Source organism: Dreissena polymorpha, chromosome 6 (genome assembly GCF_020536995.1).
Source record: "Dreissena polymorpha isolate Duluth1 chromosome 6, UMN_Dpol_1.0, whole genome shotgun sequence".
NCBI classification, from domain to species: domain Eukaryota; kingdom Metazoa; phylum Mollusca; class Bivalvia; order Myida; family Dreissenidae; genus Dreissena; species Dreissena polymorpha.
Genome location: NC_068360.1, coordinates 67,952,616 through 67,964,994, shown reverse-complemented (window position 1 = coordinate 67,964,994; position 12,379 = coordinate 67,952,616). Strand labels below are relative to the sequence as shown.

The 12,379-nt window shown below is 35.7% G+C and overlaps 2 protein-coding genes across 2 annotated transcripts; both read right to left on the bottom strand.

The window, feature by feature from the left end:
• Window positions 1-3,902, bottom strand: LOC127833370 (uncharacterized). Its single transcript, XM_052358582.1, has 4 exons — window positions 3,432-3,902; window positions 2,772-2,814; window positions 2,218-2,289; window positions 1-2,088 (listed from the first exon to the last, which is right to left on the bottom strand). The coding sequence occupies exons 1-4, from the start codon at window positions 3,762-3,764 to the stop codon at window positions 1,700-1,702; spliced, it is 837 nt and encodes a 278-aa protein (XP_052214542.1). The 5' UTR covers window positions 3,765-3,902; the 3' UTR covers window positions 1-1,699.
• A 3,868-nt stretch (window positions 3,903-7,770) lies between these two features.
• LOC127833369 (uncharacterized) lies at window positions 7,771-10,949 on the bottom strand. The gene is made up of 4 exons (XM_052358581.1): window positions 10,270-10,949; window positions 9,483-9,534; window positions 9,001-9,072; window positions 7,771-8,794 (listed from the first exon to the last, which is right to left on the bottom strand). The coding sequence occupies exons 1-4, from the start codon at window positions 10,780-10,782 to the stop codon at window positions 8,397-8,399; spliced, it is 1,035 nt and encodes a 344-aa protein (XP_052214541.1). The 5' UTR covers window positions 10,783-10,949; the 3' UTR covers window positions 7,771-8,396.
• Between the last annotated feature and the right edge of the window lie 1,430 nt (window positions 10,950-12,379).

The window sequence follows — 12,379 nt, the reverse complement described above, 5'->3', positions numbered from 1 at the left end:
AGCATATATATAATATGGCCTAAGCAGTTCAAGGGGAATTTCTGTAAAAGTTAACTATCAATAAAAAAAACACAAGTTTAACAAGGTCGACTATTCTTCCACGCTTAGCGATACCACATTAGAAGTTTTGATCCCATTGTTTATCAGTTTATACATTGCTGAGCTTTCATGTGGTTTGTCAATGATAAATAAGGTATTCTCTAGTAAATTGTTTTAAGCGTTAGTGGCAATTTTTATAAACTTATTATTCACTTATTTTACACTGATCATGCCCGGGGTGGTAACATTCAACAGCTACTATCCTGATTTTTGAGAAATATCATAACAAACTCAGGATCAACAAGAACAAACATATGAGGAAACATAAATTCGTGCATAAACAGTTATAACAAAACAAGAACGACATTAAACAATAAGTCAGCATGGTAATTAGTTTTTTAGCAAATGACTCTCCATTTAAAAAAATCTGACGTTCAACCGTTGAGATTTAAAGCCATATAAATACACACAATCAACGAATATTTCGTAAAATATTTCGTAAAATAAAGTTAACCCATAAACAATTAGTGTTCCTTATAGCAATAGACACAATTTCAATGCTAGATGTGGTATGGTAACACAGATTAAAGAGATACACAATATTCGTTTTTATTTTTTGTGTCTCAATGACATTAATTTACGAAATATTAGTTAATTTTGAGTATTTATATGGCTTCAAACATCGGCGTCTGTAGATGTACAACTTGGTGTATAGGAATGCATATAAGAACACGCTGGGAATAGCGAACCTGTCACTGATTTAGACATGATGGAATTAAAAAAGGCAGACGGAAATGTGTAAGGTAAAAATTGTAAAGGTATAATCACGATGTAAACACGATTGTATTCATGTTGTAAATCCAAACACGAATATCACATACAAGTAGAAATTATAGATCAGATTATCAAAGAGTTCTAAGTCGAGTTTACCTGATTAACCAATAATCATGTACACAGTTTAAGTTGTCTTCTTTGTTATGCTCAGTTTTAAACAGCGGCACTTTCATTGAAGCGTCTAAATATGAGTATTGAGTCATGTGTGTGCGAATTATTTACAAATGTCGAGTTTGCAGAGTTAAGGTGACATCAGCTGATAGTATAAATGTCTATGCCCATGCTATATTCTAAGCACAGTACATCAGTTTTGAATATGTACGAATATTTTATCATGTATTTTGACGATATGAATTTTATTATGAATAATAAATCTGCACCAGTTAAAGAATTGGAAATGTTACATTGGTATATCAAATACTTATAGTAGTAAATGATTAATGTTGAAAGGACAAGTAACTATTGCATAGTACCCGTAAGTGTATATTGCTTCATACGTGTTAAACAAATAATCATACATAGGACATGCGACATGAATGCTACACACCATAGCTAAAAATCTAGATAGGTGTTATTTCATGGGTTAATGCGATGGACCATAGGCATTGTCATGTTACGAATAAACGTACTTATCACAGTCTGTGTTGGGTAATGTAAGGACACAACCGGTACATAACACAAGCGCTTTTAGCAAAGAACGTTTCGCAGATGAAAAAGACAATATAGTGAGGACAAAATAGTACATATTTTAAAAAAATCAATGTACAAAACATTAAAAAATAAATAAATAAATAACATTAAGCTAAACAACAAAAGATGACATGGATCACATAGCTAATCTTACAACAGTCAGAATATTGTCCACTGCCGATTTGTAGACCATATCCGGGGGAGACGGGTTTACACACACCTGATCTCCTGAACTGAGGCTTACGAACGCGTTGATATTGCTGGGCTGCAAAAACGTGTGTGTCTCCAGTCGCAGTTGCGGCTTATCAAGGTTCCTCTTTTGGATCATGGTTTCGTTTGCGGTGCCGTGTCTGATCACGTAGATACTGTGACCGACACGTTCCTTCGACGAAGGGCTGAACTTGAATGTTATCTGCGAAAAAGCGCCATAAAGACCTCCTTGTTTAACTACGACACAGCTGTCAGTCTTGTTTGGGGTTACAGAATCCGAACCGTCCGATTTTAGCCATCTAATGTCTCCAGTGTCTGTTATAGAAGGTAATGCCAAACAATTATTAGTTATAATTAAACGCATATGCATATCACCTTGACCTTGTTATTTGTATTTATAAGAAATATCAACTAAGATGAACAAAAAGGCTAAGAATTGCTTACTATTCAACGCGACTTGGTCCAGAGAGAACACAGCATACACATTATGCTGATTGGCAGGCATCGATGTATCGCCTGAAAAAAGGCAGGCTAACTTTAGAGCCACATAGGCATGTGAAGATTTAGTCTGTGTTTTTACAGAAAAAAATCTTTATTGGCTTTTAGCCCATTGCTTCAAAAAAATCTTTGATTAAATAGAATAAGTAAATACGACTTGGCTACTAAACGTGTTACAACTTAGTGTTCACAAATACTTTAATATGTAATTATAAACGTAAATCTACAATGCAGGAGCCTATACCGAAATGTAACTAACGAAAAAATATCCGATAAAAATCTTATTAACACCCGCTAGATATTGATTTAAGGTACGTGACCAATAACCAACTCAATTAGAGTCCAAACTTACACACAACACTTAACATACAATGATAATAACTTGCGTAATCGCTTTTTGAAAGATCATCATCAATAAACTGTCTAAACTTTACCTGCAAGTTGACATGCATGTATATTAATCAAACACAATAAATATGTTACATTATCAAGGTACGTACCTGCTAGTGCTCCGAATGTCGATACTTTGTTCGTTGGATTAATCTTAAATCAAATCAGTGCATTGGCATAAGACATCTTGGTATATCACCTTTGTCAATATTAAATCTCATAACACATCATCTTTAATTAATAACTTATTACTGAGTCCTTTTGTAAATAATCATGCAAGGTGAAAATAACATGACTGAATGGCACCATACGACAGTTACACGTTAACATAGGATACTTTAACGCGTCGACAGGGAAAGCGTAGTTTATCTTATGAATCAACTGTAAAAAAATATCAGAAAATTGAGCCAAAAAATCCAACGTTTAATAGCATGTTAAATATCATATGAAAATTACATATTGTGTAAAAGAATAACAGTTAACAAAACGGTCAAAAACATTTAATGAATTTTATCTTTAAACAATCCATATAAATCTGTTTTAATCTTTTACATGCTTATAAAAGATGATTACTTAGTGATGTTGACACATAAGAAATGGGAATATTTATATAAAAACCCATCTGCAGCAACACACCGTTGTGGGAACTGTCCTTGCATATTGAGCTGGAACAGTCGTCTCATATTGAATGGATACAGTCTTTAAATATCGAGTACAATGCTAACACATCGAACATCGAATGCTTAAATTGATGCATTTAGGCTACTTACTTTTTCTCTTGCTTCCGCAACATTGTGTCCGATCTTATCGGCTATAAAGTGGTTGTAGATTAAGCAATATGTCACGAACACTGATATTGCGACTGTTATGACGATGTTTATAGTGGCTCTGAACAGCCGTTTCAGTAGTCGACAGTTTCCAGTCGCTGTTTTCTCGGGCTCCGTGTACATGGGTAGATACGTCTGGACACGTGACACCCGGAGCGGCATCGAAGGGCTATCCACGTAGTGCGGGCCCTCCCTCTGGCCCGCCCAGTTGGTAGTCACACTGTCCTCTCCGTGTACCCGGGGTATCTCGCTACTTGCCACAATTTTACCTTGCATGTTTTTATTTTACTTTAAAAGTAATGTGAAATTATTTACTTCAGTTATGTAGACAACAAGGAATATGGAAAATGTATATAAATCTATGTAAGCTGTAAATGATTTTTAGCGAATATTGATGTTTTTTATAACAGCGCCGATTACATGTAAAGGCCCTATATGTGGCCATTAAGTTAAAATGTTTGTTTTATAGCTGAATGTAATATTGAAGTAAAGTTTTGGACACTAATTGGGATATCCCCGGTTATTTCTGGAGTGTAATATTCTCTATCACAATTGAAACAATCGTGACTTACATTCGAAAGTATGTCATGTTACGGAATTTAAATAACTTATCTATAAATATTGGGCAGGAAAAGATTAACTCTGATAGGCATTAACGTAGGGATAATTTAAGGATAGCAGATAGTTTTATCAATCATTTGGAAAATCAATTCCCAAAACCATGACTAACTTCTTCAGAAGGCAGTTAAGAATTGCAATTGAAACAAGCTGTTTAAAGAATAAATCGTTTAAAACCACCCGGTCTTGACTGCACGTGTATGGGTGATTGCTATCACATCGATTTTGACGTATTAGCAGTTTCGTCTGCAGTTAAATTATACATGCAATGAATACAGATTAAGATCGTTTTGTTACATGATAGGGAAATATGACATGGTTGCGTTGTTCCGTTGAGCTGTATGTGATGAGCTTAAGAAAAGTAATTTGAATCAATATTTGTTGATGTTGGGCATTGACAAATGAAAATACCCGGCGTGAGTAATTGTTATGTGTTCTTTAATGGGTCAGATCTATTAACCGATATTTTGAGTAATGCATGCTTCAGAGCTCACGTCTCTGTAGGCATCCTAGTTGCATATCTATCTACAGGCAATCTTCACACACGTTTAAAGATGCTCTAGATTCGTATATGACATTGCTAAAAATGGAAGAATTATATTCCTTTATTTTAAAAATTCGGTGACGACATATTGATGAAAATAAAAATTACCAGCGTACATGCCTGTATAATGGATACAATTACATTCACGAAAATAATGACGCACAGTTCACAACATGGTTTTAACTGAAAGACACGTGTTTTAACGAAAATTGCTTATAATGCCATGGAAACTACACTATATTGGCATACAGATGATTGGTCAAATTGAAATATGTACGTCCGTGTAATGGTGTTGTGGAAGGGCACATATGGATTTGTCTTTCTTGTTTTGTGGCGATTGGGTGAAGAAGCCCTGTTGCATTAGCCTGACCGTATAACAATCCACACTACTAGGTCAACATGCTGCGTGAACTAAATGAAACCATGACCCATGTACGTGATGTATTCTCTTAAGGAAATGTCCATATATGCTACCGCTTTAAAAAGGCTGCTTTAATTGATCTAAATCAAGAATTGATTGTTGTATCGTGAACGCATCAAGTATCAATTTTACTTCAATATCAGCGTACGACCGTCAACCACCACCTGCCTGGTTTCGCTGAGCGTGATTGTTGTAGGTTGTTGGCGGGGAATGTGTTCCACTGAGCGTGATTGTTGTGGGTTGTTGGCGGGGAATGTGATCCACTGAGCGTGATTGTTGTAGGTTGTTGGCGGGTAATGTGATCCACTGAGCGTGATTGTTGTAGGTTGTTAGCGGGGAATATGATCCACTGAGCGTGATTGTTGTAGGTTGTTGGCGGGGAATGTGATCCACTGAGCGTGATTGTTGTAGGTTGTTGGCGGGGAATGTGATCCGCTGAGCGTGATTGTTGTAGGTTGTTGGCGGGGAATGTGATCCACTGAGCGTGATTGTTGTGGGTTGTTGGCGGGTAATGTGATCCACTGAGCGTGATTGTTGTAGGTTGTTGGCGGGGAATGTGATCCACTGAGCGTGATTGTTGTAGGTTGTTGGCGGGGAATGTGATCCACTGAGCGTGATTGTTGAAGGGTGTTGGCGGGAAATGTGATCCACTGAGCGCTATTGTTGTAGATTGTTGGCGGGGAATGTGATCGACTGAGCGTGATTGTTGTAGGTTGTTGGCGGGAAATGTGATCCGCTGAGCGCGATTGTTGTAGGTTGTTGGCGGGGAATGTGATCCGCTGAGCGCGATTGTTGCAGGTTGTTGGCGGGGAATGTGAAACACAGTTTCAATATCTTCCATAAATAAGACCTTTCACACAATACACACAAAAACACACAATATTTTTTAAATTGCCTAGTTTGTATTCTCATATATCGGTAGTTTACGACTAGTACCAAGATGTCAGTGGTGGTGCCAATCGTGAATGTGGGGCCGACCATAAGATCTATAACAACAAGTTGTTCAATGATATAATTTGCGTCTAGTTTTCAAGTTTTATGTTTATCTAAAACAAAGTTTACTAGGTTACAAAATGGATGTTATTGCTAAAGTAAATGTTCAATAAAGTAAACTATATCTGCGTTCATTTATGTTATTATTTTGTCAACAGCACTCATACATTCATGTTAACACTTGTTGTTGAATTAATGTGTACTGTATCTTTCAATAAACTATACACAAAACGGAAACAACTTAATGATATTGTATTGCATCGAAAACACTCGAAATGTTTGAATAGCTGAGACCTATGTAATGTTTCAAGATGCACGATATTTGTACTTTTGCGATATGAAAAGAGCAAAAGAATATATTTAACCATATTCAAGTTAAAATAATCATACACAAAACGCAGTGTTTTTATTTAAATTCATCAAGTGTACTAATATTGACAAGTTTCAAACATATGTACGACCAACAAAACTTAATTTATGAAGTTCGCATCCTTCTCGATGTTAACTAAAGTTTCCAGTCAACAGTTAAAGTACAAAGTAGGTTTTTGATTTGGTCTTTACGGACAATATTTCGAATGAGGTATCAGTTATTTCATACTTTCATCCTTTGTCACGATATATCACGAATATTTCCTTATAAAACTCGAACCGACATTGTTTCTTGTTTGTTTTTATTAAGGAAACAAAATGCTGAACTATTGAAACAAATTCCATATTTGTAGACTAGAGCCTTAATGGGAATTACTCTTTGGAAAAATATATCTAAAAGTAGATTAATCATCTGGACTTTCTATTCGGAAAATTATTAGTTACACGGCTTCGTACAAGCACTTACACTGATATATACACTATACAGTGTCCGGAAAGTAATATAGGACAAGAACGTAGCTCTAATTGTTCGGTCTTGTATCACTTCGTGAGGGGTAAGGAAAAAAGCGTGCAACGAATTAATTTATCTTACAGAAATCCACTCTTTCCTGAGCATGAGCTTAGACCAAACTAATCTATACTATACTATATTTAATGACGTTATCTTGATTATTTCGGTAACTGTATGTGTCAACGTTTACCTAAAACTAATTACTTTACTAAATGGATGTGGACCATCTTTGACCGTAAATGGACAAATAAACGGTCGCCGCATGATCTGGCGAGCCAATGAAAAACGATAGGATGATTATTCTTTCTAATGCCCATGTAAATTGCAAACGATTTCGATTATGTCGAGGAATGCTAACTGAAGACAAGGTGTGTTATAGAGATGTGTAATCTAAAGAAAACGAAATATTAATTGCACCAACAATGCAGAATAAAAGATGTACTACGTTTGAGTTTTGTTTCCTATTGCATTAAGAATACTCAGTACAGCACTTAGAACAGTTTTCTACATGCAAATATTGAAATAAGCACTAGTAAAGTTATATTCACACAATCAACATACATCAGCGTCCACTGCAATAGTGCATATGATACCGCTATATTGCAGCGTCCACTGCAATAGTGTATATGGTACCGCTATATTGCAGTAGACGCTGCAATAGTGTATATGGTACCGCTATATTGCAGTAGACGCTGCAATAGTGTATATGGTACCGCTATATTGCAGTAGACGCTGCAATAGTGTATGTGGTACCGCTATATTGCAGCGTCTACTGCAATAGCGTATATGGTACTGCTATATAAAAGTCGTTTGTATCTCGGACGTTAACTCTTGTTTTTTCCACCTTAACTGCGATGCTCATGTATTTATTTTAAAACAGGTATCAAGATGCATGCTATTTATGTACAATGGCGTCTTTCTCTCCCGTCCGGTAAGACATGAAAGTAAAATTGATACACGCAAGTAAGTAGGTTAATTAAACACACACCTTTTTATCAGGCGGAGGGGGACTTTTTTTCATTCGGATTTCATAGCACAACTATTCTATTATCATTATTTATTACAAAGATTAATATCTATGTATACACTGATTTCCGTAAAATATAAATGAGCACTTTCTGTTCACATAACTTTTTCACAAATTAAAACATTTAAATCAACTACGAACGAATAAATAGAAGTAAACTGACTTACTAACGTTCAAAATAAATAAATAAATAAAACATCCATCCAGAAAGCATAATATGAACATAATTCACAGTCAAATTGCAAAATGTATATAAATAAATAAAATAAATAATGTATACAACCTGAGAGCATCATAATTTGCATTGGTATATGTAAACAATTAATATTGCTGGAATATGGCTAATTTTATATTCGGTTTCTATAACAGTTTGTGGCAAAACAAGTGGCGTATTTTTTTCGGAAAATACGACGATACGTTTACAGTTAGAGTTTGTAAATACTGAGGACATTGTCGACGCTCGACGCGTAGACTAGATCGACGTCACTCGTGTGAACACACACCCAGTCACCAGCATTAGCCTCCACAAACACCAGCAAATTACTGGGCATGTAGATCTTCTGGTGAACGTTCAGTGCCGGGTCCCTGTACGGCAGCGACATGAGTTTCTTCTGGATCATGGACTCGTCAATCGTGCCGCGCTGCCTAGAGGTGATAGAATGCCCGGCCATCCTGACGGTATCGTTTTCGAAGGCGAATGTGAGCTGGGAGATCACGTGGTAAAGGCCGGAGTCAGGTACGGACACGCACGAGTCGTCCTCGCTCGCATGGAAGCCCGCGGAACTCGAGACAGATGAGGCAAGCCATCGGATCTTGTTATCGTCTGAAGACAAGCGTGCAATTAAAACAAAAATCAGATATGTCTTTCTACAAGTTTGAACGGTTTCAATACCTACGACTTATTGAGCAGAACAAGGTCTAGCTCGTTGCATAATGAAGATACAAAGAAATTATCGAAATGGGCAATATTTTGTTTTAATACCATATATATATATATAGTAATAAATGAGAGATGTCACTGTAACTTACGGAAAACCGCACTTTGGTTCAGCTCAAATCGACCCACCCTCGCTGTTTCACCGCCAATAAATGGCTCTGCAACTGAACAAAACAATTTTGACAATTATGAACAAAATAATAATGTCGTTCAAAATCCGCATGTTCATTGGTATGTAACACTGCCATCAAAGTCATGTAGCAAATAAATATCACACATACTACGTTTGTGTCCAGTGGTCATATTAACTATGGCTAGTATTGGTTATGGTCTGTTTCAATCAGTTTATCTTTGTTAACATCACAAAACAAACATAAGACGAACACATTTAATATGTTACGTACAACATCTTCTGACATTTCTTAATACATAAGATTCAGTTTAATACCAGTAGATGTGCAAAATGCTTAAATGATTAATACATCGCGACTGAATTGCACTATGCAGGAACCGAAACAGATCCATGGTATTCCCAGTAATGATAAAATAAACTACAACAATACCAAGTACTGACCATGACGCACTGGTGATTCCCTGAGTGGTTCTGGCTGTTCCTCTACAAGAATCTGAAAGGAGATCAAACACGCCTTATCTCTGATATCAGTGCATGATAAATGCCTTTAGTTCCATTGAACAATACCGACAATACAATAACGAGTAACTGAAAAAAACTTGTCAAAATAACGTTAATTACTCATTAAACGTCCTTAAAAAGAGCGTGAACCCCTTCAAAAACACCACGATAACACTAATGAAAAAAGTTATATCTACCTAAGGTAAACCATAGCAAAATAAGATACCAAAAAATAAATAATAAGTTAAGCTACATTGATAATCAATTTCGATCGCGTCTCGCAATAACAATATGCTCGTCCGTTCACATGAGATGTAAAGCATTCACGGACTATTCAAAACAATGCGCAGCTATAACATATATCACAATTAGTCAAGTTGCACACTTGACACCTCAATGAGCAGATGGATTGTAACAAGACCGTAAATCTATATTCACAATCAACATCAGATAAATACAGGTTTTGAAATTCTATATATGCTATAATGATAACGCGAGGCTAGTGTGAGACGTTTTTGTGTTTTACAAGTGTACTTAATTTATTATGAATTTAAACTTGTTGAAAACATGGATATGTATTTGCCGAGTAAAAATATTCTAATTGATATAACACATTTTTAATATTATATGTACTGACGTTGTATCATAGCACAAGCAGTTTTGAATGGCTATCGTAGGTAGTGTGTTCATATTGTGTACTTGTTCATAACAATCCATGAAAGCTTACATGTTCATTGGTCCTCGAGCGGATTAGGACCACACAGATCGGTATGACGACCAAACACGACAGCAGACATGAGGTCACGGACGTACACAAGTACTGACATAAGCCCCGGCGCTTCCTAGTATCCTTAGAGGGAGTTTCAACCATTTTAGTGTACGTCCTTTCACAGTTGCCCCTTTGATAGGGTTCTAATGTCACCACTGTTTCACGGCCAGTGTTTTGGCTGTAACATTGTGTTTGCCGTTGATCACAACAACGCCTCTCTAAGTTGTGTTTCACACAATTGATCTGTGATGTAGTGCAGCACTGTGTGACATTTGTATTCGAACAACGTAATAAATCGCATGGTTTGTGTAGCGTACTCTGTTCGTTAACAGACAACGAGCTGCTTTTGAATGTATCATCTTTGCTGTGGGTAATGTCTTCTTCCATTTCTACGGCTTGCTTTGCAGATTTTAGTGTGACCGATTCTTCATGTTGTAGCTGACGCCGTTCTGTTATTGTTGAAGAATCCATTTTTTTTTTTTTTTTTTTTTTTTTTGTATAAGTATATTATGTTACTATTAAATATTTATATAATGCTTTTCAGATGAATTATTGTGTTTTACTATTGACTGATCAACGCAGCATTTTATATTATATTCATATGTAAAGGATGTTATTGTCCTCATGGAAGCTAAAATACCCACCAATCAGCTAGTTGTCTATTTATAGCCACTATTATGATTGAACCAGTAAGGACGTTAATGAATCAAGAGGACTAAGTGCATATCACAAAACAATAGTCATTGTTTATGTTGGCTATAACATGTGTCCCATACATCGACTGGACAGCAAGTGGGATCGAATTCAAGTGACACTTAAGATTTTCACAATATATTCAAAATGGCATTTAATTGGCTTAAATGTGATTACATATCCACAGTATCGTAAAATGTTGAATCCGTCACACAAGTTTGTTGTTTTCCATGTGTAATCCAATAAAATTCGTCATGTAAAACAATAGTCTACTATTGAAATTTCATTTGCGATTGTAAATAATATTGTAACATATAGTTGTGCGATTTTGATTGAACAGTTTGCGTCCGTAAGACTCACGAATATTTGTAAAACGAACACATACGATTAGCACTTCGGGATGTGACCATGTACATAAATTGCGTCTGTTATTAGTAAGAAAATATATTTAAAGTATTCTCCTTTTTTAACATCGCGTTGTTTTCCCAACATTGCGGTTCTGGCCATGAAGACATGCGGTAGCATGTAGACAATCATTGTGAGATATTTGATTGATTACTCAGTGTCTTAAAACACAGAATGGAACATTTAAAGACCTGGCCACGAAAGAACAATTTGTAAGGGAAATGAATGTGTGTGCTTGACATGAAAGAATTTGTAAGGCAGCGCAACCATAAATGGAAACATAAAGTACGTTGCATGATCTTTCATTTTCGTACGGTGAATATGCGGCGAATATTACAGTGGTAATGTCAATACACTATCAAATGTTCATAATGCTGTTAAGAAAGTTTGAACGATTTATTTAAAAATGTAAGCAAACAAACATATATGGTGTCAATAATAAACTCGCACGTAAAATATCCTTATCTTGTTATCTTTGATGTACAACTCTTTAAATAGTTCGCATTGCAGTTTTTCCTCCACGCAAGGTTTCTAGAAACGATGACTTGTGTTTTATTGATTGTTGATCGTTGATTGACCAGTATTCTGTTTTGGTGACCAAAACAGAATATTTTAATGAGAATTTCTGCAATAAGCATTAATAGAACGTAAGTCCATAAATATTGTTAACTGATTTCAAGAAACATTGTTTTTAGAATAGGTCAGTGTTGCGGTTAATCAATACAAAATCGTTTGTGTTTTAACTGTTTATCAGATGCATGTAATCTCGTTAGTATCCTTACAAATTCTTTTGCTTTTATTTGAATATTCTTGAAAAACAAATTTATATAATTTCTCGGCTTAAGTCATGTTTCGAGTCATATGTTGCTTTCATATATATTGTATTCCTTTTTCATCTCTGAGAAAAAGTATAAGATGATCAATATGATAAGTAGCGGGACCCAATTAACACTAGATATGCACTATATAC